General features: G+C 42.2%; 1 protein-coding gene across 1 annotated transcript in view; it reads right to left on the minus strand.

The window, feature by feature from the left end:
• LOC106588944 (syndetin) overlaps positions 1-22,611 on the minus strand; it is a 101,618-nt gene that overhangs the window by 25,693 nt on the left and 53,314 nt on the right. Inside the window, exons 6-8 of the mRNA XM_082970271.1 lie at positions 12,411-12,481; positions 12,051-12,156; positions 11,829-11,864 (exon numbers count right to left, since the gene is read on the minus strand). Of these exons, the coding sequence (XP_082826397.1) occupies positions 11,829-11,864; positions 12,051-12,156; positions 12,411-12,481 (213 nt within the window). The remainder of the gene's footprint in view (positions 1-11,828; positions 11,865-12,050; positions 12,157-12,410; positions 12,482-22,611) is intronic.

The raw sequence follows: 22,611 nt of genomic DNA on the forward strand, positions 1-22,611 counted from the left end.
TGGTATGAGGGCCCGACGTCCACAGGTGGGGGTTGTGCTTACAGCCCAACACCGTGCAGGACGTTTGGCATTTGCCAGAGAACACCAAGATTGGCAAATTCGCCACTGGCGCCCTGTGCTCTTCACAGATGAAAGCAGGTTCACACTGAGCACGTGACAGACGTGACAGAGTCTGGAGACGCTGTGGAGAACGTTCTGCTGCCTGCAACATCCTCCAGCAGGACCGGTTTGGCGGTGGGTCAGTCATGGTGTGGGGTGGCATTTCTTTGGGGGGCCGCACACCCCTCCATGTGCTCGCCAGAGGTAGCCTGACTGCCATTAGGTACCGAGATGAGATCCTCAGACCCCTTGTGAGATCATATGCTGGTGCGGTTGGCCCTGGGTTCCTCCTAATGCAAGACAATGCTAGACCTCATGTGGCTGGAGTGTGTCAGCAGTTCCTGCAAGAGGAAGGCATTGATGCTATGGATTGGCCCGCCCGTTCCCCAGACCTGAATCCAATTGAGCACATCTGGGACATCATGTCTCGCTCCATCCACCAATGCCACGTTGCACCACAGACTGTCCAGGAGTTGGCGGATGCTTTAGTCCAGGTCTGGGAGGAGATCCCTCAGGAGACCATCCGCCACCTCATCAGGAGCATGCCCAGGCGTTGTAGGGAGGTCATACAGGCACGTGGAGGCCACACACACTACTGAGCCTCATTTTGACTTGTTTTAAGGACATTACATCAAAGTTGGATCAGCCTGTAGTGTGGTTTTCCACTTTAATTTTGAGTGTGACTCCAAATCCAGACCTCCATGGGTTGATAAATTGGATTTCCATTGATTATTTTTGTGTGATTTTGTTGTCAGCACATTCAACTATGTAAAGAAAAAAGTATTTAATAAGATTATTTCTTTCATTCAGATCTAGGATGTGTTGTTTAAGTGTTCCCTTTATTTTTTTGAGCAGTATATTTAACAGTTTTGTGTAAGCTACTTTGCAGATGATTTACATGGCAATATGGCTTATACCTGCATATACCCTCCACTATACCACTGGCAATTTTTGTTTTACAAAAAGTGCACTTTCCTACATGAGTGCACTGGTATTATGGTTTCTGTCCTTTCAGAATCACTAACCTGTCACACTGAAGGCCTATTGGTTAACCACTGTACTAACCTGTCACACTGAAGGCCTATTGATTAACCACTGTACTAACCTGTCACACTGAAGGCCTATTGGTTAACCACTGTACTAACCTGTCACACTGAAGGCCTATTGGTTAACCACTGTACTAACCTGTCACACTGAAGGCCTATTGGTTAACCACTGTACTAACCTGTCACACTGAAGGCCTATTGGTTAACCACTGTACTAACCTGTCACACTGAAGGCCTATTGGTTAACCACTGTACTAACCTGTCACACTGAAGGCCTATTGATTAACCACTGTACTAACCTGTCACACTGAAGGCCTATTGATTAACCACTGTACTAACCTGTCACACTGAAGGCCTATTGGTTAACCACTGTACTAACCTGTCACACTGAAGGCCTATTGGTTAACCACTATACTAACTAGAGGTCGACCGATTATGATTTTCACCGCTGATACCGATTATTGGAGGACCAAAAAACCCGATACCGATTAATCGGCAGATTTTTATATATATATATATATACTGCTCAAAAAAATTAAGGGAACACTTAAACAACACATCCTAGATCTGAATGAAAGAAATAATCTTATTAAATACTTTTTTCTTTACATAGTTGAATGTGCTGACAACAAAATCACACAAAAATAATCAATGGAAATCCAATTTATCAACCCATGGAGGTCTGGATTTGGAATCACACTCAAAATTAAAGTGGAAAACCACACTACAGGCTGATCCAACTTTGATGTAATGTCCTTAAAACAAGTCAAAATGAGGCTCAGTAGTGTGTGTGGCCTCCACGTGCCTGTATGACCTCCCTACAACGCCTGGGCATGCTCCTGATGAGGTGGCGGATGGTCTCCTGAGGGATCTCCTCCCAGACCTGGACTAAAGCATCCGCCAACTCCTGGACAGTCTGTGGTGCAACGTGGCGTTGGTGGATGGAGCGAGACATGATGTCCCAGATGTGCTCAATTGGATTCAGGTCTGGGGAACGGGTGGGCCAGTCCATAGCATCAATGCCTTCCTCTTGCAGGAACTGCTGACACACTCCAGCCACATGAGGTCTAGCATTGTCTTGCATTAGGAGGAACCCAGGGCCAACCGCACCAGCATATGGTCTCACAAGGGGTCTGAGGATCTCATCTCGGTACCTAATGGCAGTCAGGCTACCTCTGCGAGCACATGGAGGGGTGTGCGGCCCCCCAAAGAAATGCCAACCCACACCATGACTGACCCACCGCCAAACCGGTCATGCTGGAGGATGTTGCAGGCAGCAGAACGTTCTCCACAGCGTCTCCAGACTCTGTCACATGTGCTCAGTGTGAACCTGCTTTCATCTGTGAAGAGCACAGGGCGCCAGTGGCGAATTTGCCAATCTTGGTGTTCTCTGGCAAATGCCAAACGTCCTGCACGGTGTTGGGCTGTAAGCACAACCTCCACCTGTGGACGTCGGGCCCTCATACCACCCTCATGGAGTCTGTTTCTGACCGTTTGAGCAGACACATGCACATTTGTGGCCTGCTGGAGGTCATTTTGCAGGGCTCTGGCAGTGATTCTCCTGCTGCTCCTTGCACAAAGGCGGAGGTAGCGGTCCTGCTGCTGGGTTGTTGCCCTCCTATGGCCTCCTCCACGTCTCCAGATGTACTGGCCTGTCTCCTGGTAGCGCCTCCATGCTCTGGACACTACGCTGACAGACACAGCAAACCTTCTTGCCACAGTTCGCATTGATGTGCCATCCTGGATGAGCTGCACTACCTGAGCCACTTGTGTGGGTTGTAGACTCCGTCTCATGCTACCACTAGAGTGAAAGCACCGCCAGCATTCAAAAGTGACCAAAACATCAGCCAGGAAGCATAGGAACTGAGAAGTGGTCTGTGGTCCCCACCTGCAGAACCACTCCTTTATTGGGGGTGTCTTGCTAATTGCCTATCATTTCCACCTGTTGTCTATTCCATTTGCACAACAGCATGTGAAATTTATTGTCAATCAGTGTTGCTTCTTAAGTGGACAGTCTGATTTCACAGAAGTGTGATTGACTTGGAGTTACATTGTGTTGTTTAAGTGTTCCCTTTATTTTTTTGAGCAGTGTATATATATATATATATATATATATATATATATATATATATATATATATATATATATATATATATATATATATATGTGTGTATATATATATATATGTAATAATGACAATTACAACAATACTGAATGAACAATGAACACTTTTATTTTAACTTAATATAATACATCAATAAAATCAATTTAGTCTCAAATAAATAATGAAACATGTTCAATTTGGTTTAAATAATGCAAAAACAAAGTGTTGGAGAAGAAAGTAAAAGTGCAATAAGTGCAATGTAAAAAAGCTAACGTTTATGTTCCTTGCTCAGAACATGAGAACATATGAAAGCTGGTGGTTCCTTTTAACATGAGGCTTCAATACTCCCAGGTAATAAGTTTTAGGTTGGAGTTATTATAGGACTATTTCTCTGTATACCATTTGTATTTCATATACCTTTGACTATTGGATGTTGTAATAGGTACTTTAGTATTGCCAGCCTAATCTCGGGAGTTGATAGGCTTGAAGTCATAAACAGCGCAATGCTTTTACGCATTGTGAAGAGTTGCTGGCAAAAGCAGTAAAGTGCTGTTTGAATGAATGCTTACGAGCCTGCTGCTGCCTACCACCGCTCAGTCAGACTGCTCTATCAAATCATAGACTTAATTATAATATAATAACACACAGAAATAAGAGCCTTAGGTCATTAATATGGTCAAATCCGGAAACTATAATTTCGAAAACAAAACGTTTATTCTTTCAGTGAAATACGGAACCGTTCCGTATTTTATCTAACGGGTGCCCTCCATAAGTCTAAATTACATTGCACAACCTTCAAAGTTATGTCATAATTATGTAAAATTCTGTCAAATTAGTTCGCAACGAGCCAGGCGGCCCAAACTCTTGCATATACCCTGACTCTGCGTGCAATGAACGCAAGAGAAGTGACACAATTACCCTAGTTTAATATTGTCTGCTAACATGAATTTCTTTTAACTAAATATGCAGGTTTAAAAATATATAGTTCTGTGTATTGATATTAAGAAAGGCATTGATGTTTATGGTTAGGTACATTCGTGCAACGATTGTGATTTTTTTCGCAAATACGCTTTTGTTAAATCATCCCGTTTGGCGAAGTTGGCTGTCTTTGTTAGGAAGAAATTGTCTTCACAGTTCGCAACGAGCCAGGTGGCCCAAACTGCTGCATATACCCTGACTCTGTTGCACAGAACGCAAGAGAAGTGACACAATTTCCCTAGTTAAAATAAATTAATGTTAGCAGGCAATATTAATTAAATATGCAGGTTTAAAAATATATACTTGTGTATTGATTTTAAGAAAGGCGTTGATGTTTATGGTTAGGTACACATTGGTGCAACGACAGTGCTTTTTTCATGAATGCGCTTGTTAAATCATCCGTTTGGCGAAGTAGGCTAGGATTCAATGATAAATTAACAAGCACCGCATTGATTATACGCAACGCAGGACAAGCTAGATAAACTAGTAATATCATCAACCATGTGTAGTTAACTAGTGATTATGTTAAGATTAATTGTTTTTTATAAGATACATTTAATGCTAGCTAGCACCTTACCTTGGCTCCTTGCTGCACTCGCATAACAGGTAGTCAGCCTGCCACGCAGTCTCCTCGTGGAGTGCAATGTAATCGGCCATGATCGGTGACCAAAAATGCCGATTACCGATTGTTATAAAAACTTGAAATCGGCCCTAATTAATCGACCTCTAGTACTAACCTGTCACACTGAAGGCCTATTGGTTAACCACTGTACTAACCTGTCACACACTGAAGGCCTATAGGTTTGCCACTGTGCAAACATGTTTATAACAGATATAAAGGCTGGATATTAATGTGTCAAAAAAGGACCTTCGCCTGGTGAAGCGGTTTTAAGAGCTGAATGAATAGAAGCTGATAATGAATTTTTTACTTCGCTGGTCTCGGGAAGAAATTATGAGTCCTTACTGTCTGAGACCGAGTCAAGACAGAGTACAAATGTATCCAACACCGAGACAAGACCAAGACACTCAATACGTGCCCCGAGACCGTTCTCGAGTACTACAACACTGCCATGCAACCTTGCTAAACACATAGCAGTGTGACGCTAATTCAAATACTGCTCTGCCTTTTCTTGCATGCCAACGCTCGCTGGAGAGGGGTGAGAGGCGGAGAGAGGTGCAGAGGAGTGTGACCCTGGGGAAACTTTGTCATTACGTGACATAATGGTTTTTCCCCAAGTCTGAACACGGACAGTGGCATTCAACCAAGACTCACTAACTCTCTCTCTCGAACATTACAAAACATTCATTGTAGTACATTATCAGACTAATGGTTTTGAAACCCACCATATGAGAAGGTTTAAACCCATTAGGAAATGTCCATTTACTTTCCTTAGGATACAAAAGTTTGTGATGAAAAAAGGGGTGGTGTTTTATTATGCATAGGTAAAAGGCCTGTAAAATAGATTTTGATAAAAACTTGCTACTTTAATCTGAGCACTTTCTGAGTAGCAGCCACAACCTTTTAAAGCATCAATGCCCCTCACAAACTATTCAGCCTGCTCTTACATTATTCAACACAAAGCAGTGAATGAACTCACTCACCAGATGAAACTTCATGTACATGAACTAGGTCCGAGGTAAGATGTCCCATAGGTACAGATCTAGGATCAGTTTCCCTTCCCCCAATCATAACCTTAAGCATTAAGTGTTCTAACGCACACAAAAATAACTCCAATAAAATATATGAAAAAGAGAACCATTAGTGGAGGAAATGCAAAACTGACAAGATCAGCATCTAGGGGTAAATTCACTCTACAATACACCACATGAACTACCTACACTGTCTGAGTCTTTCAACTGACAAGATCAGCATCTAGGGGTAAATTCACTCTACACTACACCACATGAACTACCTACACTGTCTGAGTCTTTCAACTGACAAGATCAGCATCTAGGGGTAAATTCACTCTACACTACACCACATGAACTAACTACACTGTCTGAGTCTTTCAACTGACAAAGTCAGTAGCATGTTTGATTCTAAAATGTGAAATGGGCCAATCCTTTGAGTGTCAAATCCATTACTGTACTGACATCAGAAGAAATAAGGCTAGGGTTTCTTAGCATACCTTGTGTTGTAGTGTTGGAATTTTTATTTATTTTATTTTATTTCCCCTTTACAGTGAGGGAAAAAAGTATTTGATCCCCTGCTGATTTTGTACGTTTGCCCACTGACAAAGAAATGATCAGTCTATAATTTTAATGGTAGGTTTATTTGAACAATGAGAGACAGAATAACAACAAAAAAATCCAGAAAAACGCACGTCAAAAATGTTATAAATTGATTTGCATTTTAATGAGGGAAATCACCACTACCACATATCTACTGTTGTGACACCTCTAGCACTGAGATGCAGTGCCTTAGACCACTGCGCCACTCGGGAGCCCGAAACTATGTTATCGTGTGTGTGTATGCATGTGTCTGTGCTTATGTTTGTGTTGCTTCACAGTCCCCGCTGTTCCATAAGGTGTATTTTTACCTGCTTTTTAAATCTGATTCTACTGCTTGCATCAGTTACTTGATGTGGAATAGAGTTCCATGTAGTCATGGGTCTATGTAGTACTGTGCGCCTCCCATAGTCTGTTCTTGACTTGGAGACCATGAAGAGACCTCTTGTGGCATGTCTTCTGGGGTATCCATGGGTGTCCGAGCTGTGCCCCAGTAGTTCAAATAGACAGCTCGGTGCATTCAACATGTCAATACCTCTCATAAATACAACTAGTGATGAAGTCAATCTCTCCTCCACTTTGAGGCAGGAGAGATTGACATGCACATTAGTCATATTAGCTCTCTGTGTACATCCAAGGGCCAGCCGTGCTGGCATGTTCTGAGCCAATTGCAATTTTGTGGCACCTGATCACATGACTGAACAGTAGTCCAGGTGCGACAAAACCAGGGCCTGTAGGACCTGCCTTGTTGATAGTGTTGTTAAGGTAGAGCAGCGCTTTATTATGGAAAGACTTCTCCCCATCTTAATTACTATTGTATCAATATGTTTTGACCTTGACAGTTTACAATCCAGGGTTACTCTAAGCAGTTTAGTCACCTCAACTTGCTAAATTTCCAAATTATTTATTACAAGATTTAGTTGAGGTTTAGTGAATGATTTGTCCCTACCACCCACTCCGAAACAAAAAATGTCCCCAAACTTGATACTCATGCGCTGCTTATATATGCCAGTTAGACTCTACAACCCTTCTAATGTGTTTAATTTTAAGAAGTTATTTGGCCACTTTAGTTGTGATACAAATCTTATCAAAACATATAGGCCTATGGGCTAGGTTACATGAGGTGTAGGCATTGTTTCTTATGCTGGGCATCATTCACAAGTGATAGGCTAATATTGTCACCCATCAGACTATTCTTGATTTAATCTTTACATATACCAAATAATATGTGTGAAATTTGTTTTGATTTAGAAAGGACCATTATCATGCACTTGTATCAAAACAGGGGCAGTGGGGAAAAATACATGTCCTCTATGCACTTAAATTGCGAACGGAGGACACTTTCCCCGTGGTTCCTTTTCATGCCAGGCAGGTAGACTATACGCCTGTTGTAAATATAAGCAATGTGCTTAATATTAGGAAAGTTGAGAAATAAATATAGTAGGTCTAGCCAATAGAAAGCTGATGGGATCCTCCTCTTTTTAGCAGAAGCCATCACTCTGTTTTCTCACGCAATTGCATAGCCTATAGAAATGTTCCGCAACATGAGATCATTGGCTCTCATGAACTGTTTTATTAGATTTTTAATTACATTTATGTCAGACTGATTAGAGGGACAATCGAGTGCTGTGTACCAGGGAGTTTGGTAGGCTACTAATGACAAGCAGCAGGATCAGAGCTTAGAGAAGCCTAATTACCGCGACTAAACCTGTCAGGTGGAATTTGACTGACTTCATGACTCGTAACCGCCGGTGTTGCGGTAATACGGTTACCGCAACAGCCTAGTCACATGCAACGAATACAACTGCTGTAGACTTGCTTGCTTACGAGCCTTTTCCAACGATGCAGAGTTTAAAAATAAGATTAAAAAAATTATACAAAAGAAAGGAGATATACACAGGAAGTAACAGCTCAATGTGGAGCTATATACAGGGAGTACCAGCACCAGATCAATGTGGAGCTATATACAGGGAGTACCAGATAAATGTATCACAATTCCAGTGGGTCAGAAGTTTACATACACTAAGGTGACTGTGCCTTTAAACAGCTTGGAAAATTCCAGAAAATGATGTAATGGCTTTAGAAGCTTCTGATAGGCTAATTGACACAATTTGAGTCAATTGGAGGTCTACCTGTGGACAAATTTCAAGGCTTACCTTCAAACTCAGTGCCTCTTTGCTTGACATCATTGGAAAATCTAAAGAAATCAGCCAAAATTGTAGACCTCCACAAGTCTGATTCATCCTTGGGAGCAATTTCCAAACACCTGAAGGTACCACGTTCATCTGTACAAACAATAGTATGCAAGTATAAACACCATAGGACCACGCAGCTGTCATAACGCTCAGGAAGGAGACGCGTTCTGTTTCCTAGAGATGAACGTACTTTGGTGCGAAAAGTGCAAATCAATCCCAGAACAACAGCAAAGGACCTTGTGAAGATGCTGGAGGAAACAGGTACAAAAGTATCGATATCCACAGTAAAACGAGTCCGATATTGACATAACCTGAAATGCAGCTCAGCAAGGAAGAAGCCACTGCTCCAAAACCGCCATAAAAAGCCAGACTACGGTTTGCAACTACACATGGGGACAAAGATCGTACTTTTTGGAGAAATGTCCTCTGGTCTGATGAAACAAAAAATAGAACTGTTTGACCATAATGACCATCGTTATGTTTGGAGGAAAAAGGGGAAGGCTTGCAAGCCGAAGAACACCATCCCAACTGTGAAGCACGTGGGTGGCAGCATCATGTTGTGGGGGTGCTTTGCTGATGCAGGAGGGACTGGTGCACTTCACAAAATAGATGGCATCATGAGGGAGGAAAAGTATGTGGATATATTGAAGCAACATCAAGACATCAGTCAGGAAGTTAAAGCTTGGTCGCAAATGGGTCTTCTAAATGGACAATGACCCAAAGCATACTTCCAAAGTTGTAAATAATATGTTTTTTATTTTTAATACATTTGCAAAAAAAAAATCTAAAAACCTGTTTTCGCTTTGTCATCATAGGGTATAATGTGCAGTGAAAAGTTTGGACACACCTACTCATTCCAGGGTTTTCCTTTGTTTTTATTATTTTCTAAATTGGAGAATAATAGTGAAGACATCAAAGCTATGAAATAACACATATGGATCCATGTAGTAATCAAAAAAGTGTTAATAAAATCTAAATATAATTTATATTTCAGATTCTTCAAAGTAGCCACCCATTGCCTTGATGACAGCTTTGCACACTCTTGGCATTTTCAGTGCTAGAGGCATCACTATAAACAACCTGATTCGAATCCAGGCTGTATCACAATGTAACGGCCGTCGTCAGAATGAGACCAAGGTGCAGCGGAGGATGTGTTCATCTTAAATGAATTTATTCAAGAAAGAACACGTTAGACAAAAAACAAGAAACCGACAGCCAAACAGTACTGTCAGGTGTAAACACTAAACAGAAAACATTCACCCACAAACCCCAAAGGAAAAACAGGCTGCCTATGTATGACTCTCAATCAGCAACAACGACCTACACCTGTTCCTGATTGAGAGCCATACACGGCCGAAACAAAGAAAACCACCAACATAGAAAAAGAAACCTAGAACGCACACCCATGTCACACCCTGGCTTAACCAACAATAGAGAACAAAAAACCCTCTCTATGGCCAGGGCGTTACACACAACCGGCCATGATTGGGAGTACCATAGGGCAGTGCACAATTGGCACAGCGTTATCCGGGTTTGAACGGTGTAGGCCATCATTGTAAATAAGAATTTGTTCTTAAGTGGACTTCCCTAGCTAAATAAAGGTTAAATTGAAAATAGTAATATATATAAAATAAATATAAATAAAATAAATATATAAAATAAATATATACACACACACAGTTGAAGTCAGAAATTTACATACACCTTATCCAAACACATTTAAACTCAGTTTTTCACAATTCCTGACATTTAATCCTTGTAGAAATTCCCCGTCTCAGGTCAGTTAGGATCACCACTTTATTTTAAGAATGTGAAATGTCAGAATAATAGGAGAGAATGATTTATTTCAGCTTTTCTTTCATCAAGTTCCCAGTGGGTCAGAAGTTTACATGCACTCAATTAGTATTTGGAAGCATTGCCTTTGAATTGTTTAACTTGGGTCAAACGTTTCGGGTAGCCTTCCACAAGCTTCCCACAATAAGCCATTTTGCCACAACTTTGGAAGTATGCTTGGGGTCATTGTCCATTTGGAAGACCGATTTGCGACCAAGCTTTAACTTCCTGACTGATGTCTTGAGATGTTGCTTCAATATATCCACATCATTTTCCTGCCTCATGATGCCATCTATTTTGTGAAGTGCACCAGTCCCTCCTGCAGAAAAGCACCCCCACAACATGATGTTGCCACCCCTGTGCTTCACAGTTGGGATGGTGTTCGGCTTGCAAGCCTCCCCCTTTTTCCTCCAAACATAACGAAGGTCATTATGGCCAAACAGTTCGATTTTTGTTTCATCAGACCAGAGGACATTTCTCCAAAAAGTACGATCTTTGTCCCCATGTGCAGTTGAACCAGACTTGTGGAGGTCTACAATTTTTTTATGAGGTCTTGGCTGATTTCCCCATGATGTCAAGCAAAGAGGCACTGCGTTTGAAGGTAGGCCTTGAAATACATCCACAGGTACACCTCCAATTGACTCAAATGCTGTCAATTAGCCTATCAGAAGCTTCTAAAGCCATGACATAATTTTCGGGAATTTTCCAAGCTGTTTAAAGGGACAGTCAACTTAGTGTATGTAAACTTCTGACCCACTGGAATTGTGATACAGTAAATTATAAGTGAAATAATCTGTCTGTAAACAATTGTTGGAAACGTTACTTGTGTCATGCACAAAGTAGATGTCCTAACCGACCCTCCAAAACTATAGTTTGTTAACAAGAAGTTTGTGGAGTGGTTAAAAAACGACTTTTAATGACTCCAACCTAAGTGTATGTAAACTTCCGACTTCAACTGTATATACACACACAAAATATAAAGATGTATATATATATATTTATATATTTATAAAAAATATATATTTTATTTTGTATTTTTTGCAGACCCCCTGCAGTACGGCCCCAGGTTGAATATAAACTGATCTAAACCCATTACTTTAAACATGGGCTATAACTGAATATGAATCCTTTGAAAATCGATGTCTGACCTTACAATCTACAGTATCTACTCAAATCTCCCTATGACAGGAGCAGGCATGAGTCCAGGATGGTCGGCCATGACAAATGGGATCCAGGGATTCATGACGATCTGAATTTCCTCCAGGAGCTCCATCTGAACTCAGCCTCCTGTTGTTTGACCTTTAGAGAACCCTTGTACATGCATTCTAGTGGTATGACCCTTACCTCCAGCATCTCACTGAGTCTAACATCAGTCCTTTGCTGTAAAACAACAAGGAGAACAGTTAAGCATGACCATCACTATCAAGACCCAAAACAAACATTGAAACTCAATTACAAAATATGTGCAACACTCCACAACTAAATTGTATGTTGCATGTCAATATCCTGTTGATATCTATGTGTCTGTATGAGGATTTAAAGCAACATGGTGACTTGGATAGTTACCAGGGTTTTGATGGTCCTCAGTGACTTCAGCAGCCGTCTCCTCCTCTGATTGGCTAGGAGCCCCAGGCTGGCCTCAGTGAAGTCCTCCTTGGAAACACTCAGCTGCCTGGAACCAGGAAGTGACAGACATTTACAATGCTGGCACAGTTCTGTTAAGAGTAATCTCAACATGAATCACAACACTGACTGACTCAATATCAAAGTCAAGTTAGCGTGCACTGATTTCATACTGTACATGCAAACAGTGGGAATGAAACTGACTGTCATTTAATACATGCTAACAGGAATTTTCAACTCAATAATCCATTGTGGAAGAACAACAGCTTTAAGAGGGAGGGTGGGTGACATCAGAATGCTTACCTCCTAGCGTTGGTGCAGATTACTGCAGCCAGCTGTAGGTTGGTTTGTAAGGACGTCACCCTCTCTAACTCCTGCAGAAAACAAGAGATCCATTCACACTCAGCGACCAATCACAATTCACACAATAACACAAGTTACACTTTATTTAACAGTCCACTCTTCACATGGTAAAATGTTACGGTACAGTACAGAAGATACCTATTGAGTTGAATGCTAGCTGGAATAGGACTTTGTATAATAAAGGGTTACTGTAACTTTTAATGTCAGCCCACACAGTTGAATTGTCTCTCATCCACTCCAGTTTCCTGTGAGCCCCATCTTTCACCCTAATGGGGTGAAACAGGGAGAGAATGATTCCCCCACACAAAGTATGAAATGTTCTTCTGTTCCTCTAGAGTACCCAACTGAATGAAAGAAACAAATGGAAGGATTATGTAAGGGAATGAGGAAATTAGTGCTTTGGTTTTACTTGGAAAAGGCTGAACCAACAACGACCTCTCAAAGAATGAACATGCCCTCAGCTACCGGAGGATTCACGGATCTTTTTTGAAAAGCCAGCTGTCATCGCCTTGAGGTGGGAGCACACGCCAACTGACCTTATCTCAGGGAGGAAGTGGAGTCGTCGACCGACCCCAATAAAGAGGTAGCGTTCAGAGAAAGACATAACACTGTCACGTTAAAAACAACTATTTGGTGAGGGAATACGAGGTGGAAAATTGATTCAGATCGGTAGATGAAGAGATAAACAGAGAGCGGGCTCTTATGTCAGAACAGATGTCTAAACAAACAAACCCATTCAAACTAGATGGAGAATGGCCTCCTGACCGGCTTGATCAGTTGACATTAGGATTGTGCAATGTCAACCTTTATCCTATCATGATCATGTAACCATAAAACATTGTTATATACGATGCTATCGCCATCTATTAGCCTACCCAAACAAACTCAGCTAAAATGACAGTTGGGCTATAGCGCGAAATCGAATGCAACTGGACGAATCATGATTGTCACATCTGTTTGAAGGTTTTGACCAAAATGCAGCGTGTTCGTAGTTCCACATATTTATTAAACGTGAAACTGAATGCAATACACATAAATACTTGAATATACAAAAACAACAAACCATGACGCAGAGAGGACAACACACTACTCAAAAGATAATAACCCGCAAACAACGAGAAAAAACCCTACTTAAATATGATCTCTAATCAGAGGCAATGAGGATCAGCTGCCTCCAATTAGAGATCAACCCCAAACAATCCCAACATAGAAATAGAAAACTAGAACTTAAACATAGAAATAGAAAACATAGAACAACCCAAAACACCCCCTGCCCTACTCTAGAAAATGACATCTTACTAGGGTCAGGACGTGACAGTAACCCCCCCCCCCCCCAAAGGTGCAGACTCCGAATGTAAACAAAAAAAACAACCACAAAACACAAAGGGAGGGTAGGGTGGGTGACTAATGTCTATGGCGGCGGCTCTGGTTCCGGGTGTAGTATCCCCACCGCCCACTGATCCCCCCACTTCTGTATGTCCGGAGGAAAAAGACCATGGATCATCGCCGGAGGTGTCGAACCGCCAATCCCCGCTGAAGACTCTGGGCTGCAGACCGCCGCTGAAGGCTCTGGGCTGCAGACCGCCGCTGAAGGCTCTGGACTAGGGATGCGCACTGGAGGTCCGATGCGTGGGACTGGCATAGGTGGCGCCAGACTGGTAACACGCACCTCAGGTCGAGTGCGGGGAGCAGGAACAGGACACCCCGGACTGGGCAGGCGCCCTGGAGGCCTGATGCGTGGAGCTGGCATAGGAGGCGCCAGACTAGTAACACGCACCTCAGGGCGAGTGCGGGGAGCAGGCACAGGACATACTGGGCTATGGAGACGCACTGGAGGGAGAGTGCGAGGAGCAGGAATCGGTCTCACCGGACTGGGGAGACGCACTGGAGGGAGAGTGCGAGGAGCAGGCACAGGACGAACTGGGCCGCGGATGCGCACTGGAGGTCTGGAGCTTATGGCTTGCACAACCCGCCCTGGCTGGATGCTCAACTCAGCTCGACAACTGCAGGGTGAGGGCACAGATGGCACCGGCCTGTGAATGCGCCCTGACGACACAGTGCGCATCACCGCACAACACGGTGCCTGCCCCGTCACTTGCTCCCCACAGTAAGCACGGGGAGTTGGCTCAGGTCTCCACCCTGACTCTGCCAAACTTCCCATGTGCCCCCCCTCCCCCAAAACATTTTGGGGAATGCCTCTCGTGCTTCCTTCGTTGCCTTGCCTGTTGATCTCGTCGCTGTACTTCCCTCGCTGCTTCCACCTGTTCCCATGGGAGGCGATCCATTCCGGCCTGGATTTCCTCCCACGTCCAGGTTCCTTTTCCCTCCAGTATGTCCTCCCATGTCCATTTCTCCTGCTGCTCCATTCCACGCTGCTTGGTCCTTTTATGGTGGGTTATTCTGTCACGTCTGTTTGAAGGTTTTGACCAAAATGCAGCGTGTTCGTAGTTCCACATATTTATTAAACGTGAAACTGAATGCAATGCACTTAAATACTTGAATATACAAAAACAACAAACCGTGACGCACAGAGGACAACACACCACTCAAAAGATAATAACCAACAAACAATGAGAAAAACCCATACTTAAATATGATCTCTAATCAGAGGCAATGAGGATCAGCTGACTCCAATTAGAGATCAACCCCAAACAATCGCAACATAGAAATATGTTTGTCTAGTTTATTTATTTCTATGTTTGGTTCTAGTTTATTTTTTCTATGTTGGGTTTTTGTCTAGTTTACATTTTCTATGTTGTGTTCTATGTTCTTTTTTCTATGTTGGGTTTTTTGTCTAGTTTACATTTTCTATGTTGTGTTCTAGGTTCTTTTTTCTAGGTTGGGTTTTTCATATGATTCCCAATTAGAGGCAGCTGGTCATCGTTGTCTCTAATTGGGGATCATATTTTAGTTGTTGTTTTTCCCACTAGTGTTTGTGGGAGATTATTTTGAGTTAGTGCATGTTGTACCTCTTCGTCACATTTTTTTTTTTTTTATAGTTTATTGTATGTATTGCATAGTTTCACATATAAATAAAGATGTGGAACGATACGCACGCTGCGCCTTGGTCTCATTCATAAGACATCCGTGACAATCTCCACTCTGTCTGGCCTATATTCCTCTACTGCATTCAGTATCACATATTTGTTGAAATAGGCTATATCAAATAGGAATAGGCACATACATTTCCTCGGAAAGTCACTTCTGTGCTGCTCTGCTGCGTGCTGCCCTGCTGTGCACTGTCCTGCTGTCCTGCTGCCCTGCTGTCCTGCTGCCCTGCTGCCCTGCTGTGTGCTGCCCTGCTGTGTACTGCCCTGCTGTGTACTGCGAGACTCCGTTCTTTACTGCGGGGCGCCAGTGAAGTTCAAGTAGGCTAAACCATCATCTGTCACATCACGATGCCGTCACTATCAACGATGGCTGTCAATCATCGCCGATTGACAGTGCTATCGTAATATCGTCCAACCCTAGTTGACATCAAACAAGTCACAAACAACTCCTTGTTTAAGGGCATGGACAATACTGCTAAAGTAAGGCCTATTACGACATGCAAGTGGACACGACTCAGGCTGTACCCAAACTAACCTCTGAAACAACTGAATGACGCCATCAAACATCATCCAGATCCGTGTTGCCAGCAGAATCAGTCTCTGAGCCCGACTAAAGACTTCATTTTCCACCCATTTTGTCTGTATACTGCAATTCAGCTTTTAGCTGCAAATGTGTACAAGATTAAATAACCCTTACTACTATATATACAGTACTGTAGGCCATATATGATGAGCAATAGAGTCGCAACCTTGCCTGTAGTTGAACAGTATGAATGTAGCTTGTATCTTCCGAGCAACTTAAACAACATGCATTAGTAATGCACCTTGGACGTGCCCTTGTCTGAATGGCGGAGTGGTCTCGTGGCGCCCCTGCGGAGTCACTGAGTCCAGCAGAGGGGACAATAAGGTTCTGAATTTAGAACTGGAAAAAAGACACATGCCCTACACAGACTCACAGCATTAGTGAGACCGACCAGCAAGCCAAGTTCTCTCTAATACCCGGACCAGTGGCCCTAAATCTGATTGTAAAACCTGAAGCTAACTACAGCTCTTGGGTCTCACCTGCACCCCAATGGCAGCCAAGGTTAAGGCCTTAAATCCAGTGAATCATCAGAATCAGGATATTAAAAAAAACATTATTGTCATGCTAGGAAGTTTTCAGTGGTATCATTTGAGCCTGTGAAAGAAGCAGTGTATGTGGGACACAGGCTAAATACAGTGAAACACCAGAAACTTTAGCATATCATACACACAGTGTTCTCCCCAAAAAAAGACGGGCACTGTGCCACATTATGGACTTGGCTGCACCATTTTTTACACACACACACACACACACACACACACACACACACACACACACACACACACACACACACACACACACACACACACACACACACACACACACACACACACAGTGAACATACAGTGATTTACTTTAGTTGCTCTTCGATGGCCCTCATACCTATGGTCCCTGTTCTGGTGACCATTGAAAAATGAAATTGCTATGATAATTCTAGAAAAAATAATGTAAAAATATATATCTTTTTTATTAAATTCGCACTTAATCACTTAATTTGTTGTCATTTAAGGTTTTAGATTGCAGGAAGTGGCAGCTAAAGGCATAAAAATATGCACAAATCTCTAACTCATTGTGGGGGCAGAGCCGCCCTCCGGGCCACCCCTCCACTAACTCGTCAGCACCACCTTGTTACAAAATCCTGGAGAGAACCTTGCACGCACACACCTATGCTTCCTGACTGAGCAAATAGCAGCTGTTAGTGAAGTGCAGGTTGACTCATAACCGAAGTCCCCGCGGTTATATCTGCAGGGCGGGAGGGTTTAGGGTCATTAAATATTGTGTGGATGAGTGGCAGGTGGGTTTAATAAAGAGAAAACAATACCTTGAAAAATCCATAAATGTAGCATTCTTGTGCAATTTATATCTATAGGTAAAATTTAGGTTTTTCTTTCATTATTTTATGCTAACCGGCATTAGTGCGTAAGCCTAAGCTTTAGGGCCTAACTGTACGCCTGCCAATTAGCCTACACGCCAATCACCATCTGTCTCCCACCTTAGGAGCATCCTTTTGGTAATGCAGAGGGAGGAGGAGGAAGAGGCAGAGGGAGGAAGAGGCAGGAGGAGGAAGGACGAGGCAGAGGGAGGAGGAGGTAGAGGCAGAGTGAGGAGGAAGAAGAAGAAAAAGGACAATGAGAGAAAAGAGAAAAGCTGTGAAATGGAGAGTTGAAAATAAAGAAAATGGAGGGCCAGAAAAATCATGTTTAGGAACGATTTAGCGAATGGGTAAAAGAGGATGATGCAGTGAATGTTGCCACTGTACAAATGTTACAGTCACAAGATGGGGACTTCAAATAGGCCTATGCAATGTCAAGAGAGCCTACTGTTCAGATGGGTTAAGTGGAAACTGAAATCTGGACACTGACTGAAGGTATATAACCTCCCATATAACCTTAATATTAACTCCTGCATTTCTTTCAGTGAAATGATACACCAAATGTACATTTTGCCTCGGGAACAAGAGTGGAGAAAGATGATTTCTTTCTTTGAGCATCTTGAGAGAATGAGATGGCGCAGTTAGGAACCGTCTGTAAAGGTGCTATCTTTATCAGCCTCATAAAAGCTGATAGTATTTCAACCACACAAAATATGCATCTAAGCTGAACAGAAATATTACCAGAAACAGGTTGGGTCTTTTTCACAGCTTTCTATTTCTTCACAACCGTTCATACTGATGTCATTTGGACATTTTGCATAGAAAGTCATTCCCTTTTTTAGAGATTTCCCAGGCCCCTAAACACCTTTCCTCCCGAGCATTCAATTCATTATTCTGGTGAGCAAGGCTTTATTTAGTCTTCTAGGGCAACAAGCAACGACAGAAAAGAAGCTACATCAACTCAGCAAAAACATAAACGTCCTCTCACTGTCAACGGCGTTAATTTTCAGCAAACTTAACATGTGTAAATATTTGTATGTACATAACAAGATTCAACAACTGAGACATAAACTGAACAAGTTCCACAGACATGTGACTAACAGAAATTGAATAATGTGTCCCTGAACAAAGGGAGGGGGGGTCAAAAGTAACAGTCAGTATCTGGTGTGGCCACCAGCTGCATTAAGTACTGCAGTGCACCTCCTCCTCATGGACTGCACAAGATCTGTCATTACTTGCTGTGAGATGTTACCCCACTCTTCCACCAAGGCACCTGCAAGTTCCCGGACAGAGAACGGTCATGTCAGGATGAGCCTGCATGAAGGGTACCACATGAGGGAGGAGGATGTCTTCCCTGTAACGCACAGCGTTGAGATTGCCTACAATGACAACAAGCTCAGTCCGATGATGCTGTGACACACCGCTCCAGACCATGATGGACCCTCCACCTCCAAATCAATCCCGCTCCAGAGTACAGGCCTCGGTGTAACGCTCATTCCTTCAACGATAAACGTGAATCCGACCATCACCCCTGGTGAGACAAAACCGTGACTCGTCAGTGAAGAGCACTTTTTGCCAGTCCTGTCTGGTCCAGCGACGGTGGGTTTGTGCCCATAGGCAACGTTGTTGCCGATGATGTCTGGTGAGGACCTGCCTTACGACAGGCCTACGAGCCCTCCGTCCAGCCTCTCAGCTTATTGCGGACAGTCTGAGCACTGATGGAGGGATTGTGCGTTCCTGGTGTAACTCGGGCAGTTGTTGTTGCCATCCTGTACCTGTCCCGCAGGTGTGATGTTCGAATGTACCAATCCAGTACAGGTGTTGTTACACGTGGTCTGCAACTGCGAGGACGATCAGCTGTCTGTCCTGTTTCCCAGTAGCGCTGTCTTAGGCGTCTCACAGTACGGACATTGCAATTTATTGCCCTGGCCACATCTGCAGTCCTCTTGCCTCCTTGCAGCATGCCTACGGCACGTTCACGCAGATAAGCAGGGACCCTGGGCATCTTTCTTTTGGTGTTTTTCAGAGTCAGTAGAAAGGCCTCTTTAGTGTCCTAAGTTTTCATAACTGTGACCTTAATTGCCTACCGTCTGTAAACTGTTAGTGTCTTAACGACCGTTCCACAGGCGCATGTTCATTATTTGTTTATGGTTCATTGAACAAGCATGGGAAACAGTGTTTAAACCCTTTACAATGAAGATCTGTGAAGTTATTTGGATTTTTACGAATTATCTTTGAAAGACAGGGTCCTGAAAAGGGGACGTTTCCTTTTTTGCTGAGTTTATATGTAATTATAGACAACTTGACTAACAAATAGTCTACTAAAATGTCAGAAATTATAAGCAGAAACATCTCTAAATTAGGCCCCCAAAAAATCCTGCAACCCCTGTCCAAAAATCTATCTGCCATCTCTGACCGTGGCCTGTAGTGTATTTAATATATTTGTAGATTAGGGTCGGGTGCGGGCCACAGATTTTCACTTTATCACATATAGTTGGGCAGTTGCGGATGGATTATTAGCAATTGCAGGCGGGTGAACAAGCAGCTGACCCGTGCAGCCCCCCCCCACCCCCCCCCCCTCCACATACACACACTCCATTCTCCAATCTCCCAACCAAGGAGAAGGGCAAGAGATCACGTTTAATTGATAGTTCCAAGTAGCTAGCCACTCAATGCACCTGCTCCAAATGGCACCAACAGCGGACATAAAGCACTAATGGGAATTTTAATAGTGGGTAAGTGCTCGCACAGAAAAATTATCAAATAACCGTCCAAGTCCATTTCATTCCCTTGGCAGCATAGTATTACCTGACAACGTATTGGAGGGCAATTCATTAGGAAGCAGGCTCTGACTCTGGAACCAATCTCTTTTTCCCTGACAGTCTGTCTCTCAGACATTGGCTAGTTTGGCCACTCAATTATAGGGCTTCTGTTTTAAGTTGGCCGATAAGCATCCCAGCAGGGCAGCCCCCATACCAATCAAAAAGGCAGTAACTACTAATTTGGTTGAAAATGAGTTAGTCATTTTTCCTACATGCTTAATCATTTGGACAAATATCCTGCCTCTATTGTGTTTTGGAGAAAATGGGGATCATAATTAACAGTAACTACAAAACGTTACTGTGAAACCAAGGTATATGGCAGTAACTGAACTTACTGCCTTTTAGCTTGGTTTCAACCTGCCCTTGGCTGCAGTTACTGCCTTTTACCTTGGTATCATATCATATTCTGATAGTGATACAATCGAACGTGAATGACACTGACTGACCGCTACAGACACATTGCTAATCTAGGGACACAACATCATGGCACAGAATTCCCGGGGGAAATTATGGTTGAAGTTGCTCTGAAATACCGAAACCCAGACACTGGTAAGAACAAGCTACGCTAGCTAATGAGCATAGACTAACAATGCTGCCTGCTCCCATAAGAGATGATCAGCAATTGATACTAACTCCAATCTATTAGCCTTATAATGATTTATCATTACATGAATGTGGGAAAAAATTGTTTTTTCCTAAATGACTTTCACCAATTCCTGTTGCCTAGATGATTATAGTATCTGTGCGAATCAAAATTGCCATGTGAGGGTGCATTAGGACTGTACAACCACATCAATACTAGGTTTTCTTCCAGTCAATGTCCGTCCATGCAATCTAAATAAGCATTAGGGCTATTAAGAGTGCTATTTTTATTATCTTAATATTAGATTTGAAAATAAAGATGCAAATTTAAGAGCCTTCTTGGGAGCAGGTATGAAATGAATACATGAACTGCCTTATGACAGTGAAAATTATCATGACAATGTTTGCACAAGATAAAATCAACATTGATTATATCCTATATTATATAACTAAAAAGGATTATGATCATATGTTTGCACACCACAAAATGTCAGTATTAATTATCATCTATGACAGAATAGAATCATTAGGATGCAAGTCCCTGTTTATTGGCTATTTTTAATTCAGTGTGAATGTGAGGAGTGATATGGAAGAGCACTGAAGTTTTTCTTAAAAATAAAATGAAAAATGTTACTTAAAAATGAAATGTAATTATTCAGCATTTTATCAATTGTAGCTAAATGTCATTTATGTCCTCTTATGAATACGAAAATGTAAATGTCTAAAATACTTAAAGTTGTTATTTATTCAAAATTGTCTAAGTGTCATTTAATAAAAATGTTATATAAAAAATAATTTCATGGTAATTTTGTATAATTAGTATGACCCTACGTCATACTTCTATCATGTTCCAATAGGAAATCATTTAATGTAATTCAAACAAATTACAGTGCTGCTTTTCACATTTATTCTTATAACAAGACATGGGCTACACGTAAAACACAGCATGTAATGTGACTGATGCAGAACCTTCATCTCCATGTAAATTCAACTGGTATCTTAGAGGAAGACACACAAAGGATGCAGTTTCAACTCTGTTTCACTGTCAATTATTACACTGCTCTTTTATTAATAGCATAAATGACAATTATAGTAAACTAACAAATGAAAATGGCAGATATTGCTCTTTGCTTTGCTATCACCCTGCAATTTATAATATATCATGCCAAGGAAGAAGGCAGTAACTGCCATTGAAGGGTCAAAGGTCGTGTCAGAAGTCAGGTTTAACATAAATTTAAAAAAATTACTCATAGTAAGACAACAGATCATTTAATCGCCAATGTTCTCCGTATAATTAATTTGGCTAGACAATTATATAACATTTGAAGCCAATTTTCCTCAGTTCCACGCTATGAGCAGTTACTGCCTTTTTGCTTGGAAGGGCAGTTTTTACTATCCATCAAGCTGTAGGAGGGAGAAATGACATGGCAATCAATCTCACCTTCGCCTGAGACTTAAACTGACACTTCCACAGGATCCCTTTTCTCCCCTCCGACATCACACTGTTGATTCAGTACTTACTTAGTCTTGACATAGATTTAAGCCAATTTAAGTTAAACTGTAACTAGGGGCTGCAACTCAATACTAGGAAGGTGTTCCTAATGTTTTGTACACTCAGTGTATATAGCCATACAAATTATAATGAGAGTATACCAAACATTAGGAACACCTTCCTAATATTGAGTTGCAGAAAAGCCTGAATTCATCGGGGCATGGACTCTACAAGGCGTCG

This window comes from Salmo salar, chromosome 27 (assembly GCF_965601325.2).
Source record: "Salmo salar chromosome 27, fSalSal1, whole genome shotgun sequence".
NCBI classification, from domain to species: Eukaryota; Metazoa; Chordata; class Actinopteri; order Salmoniformes; family Salmonidae; genus Salmo; species Salmo salar.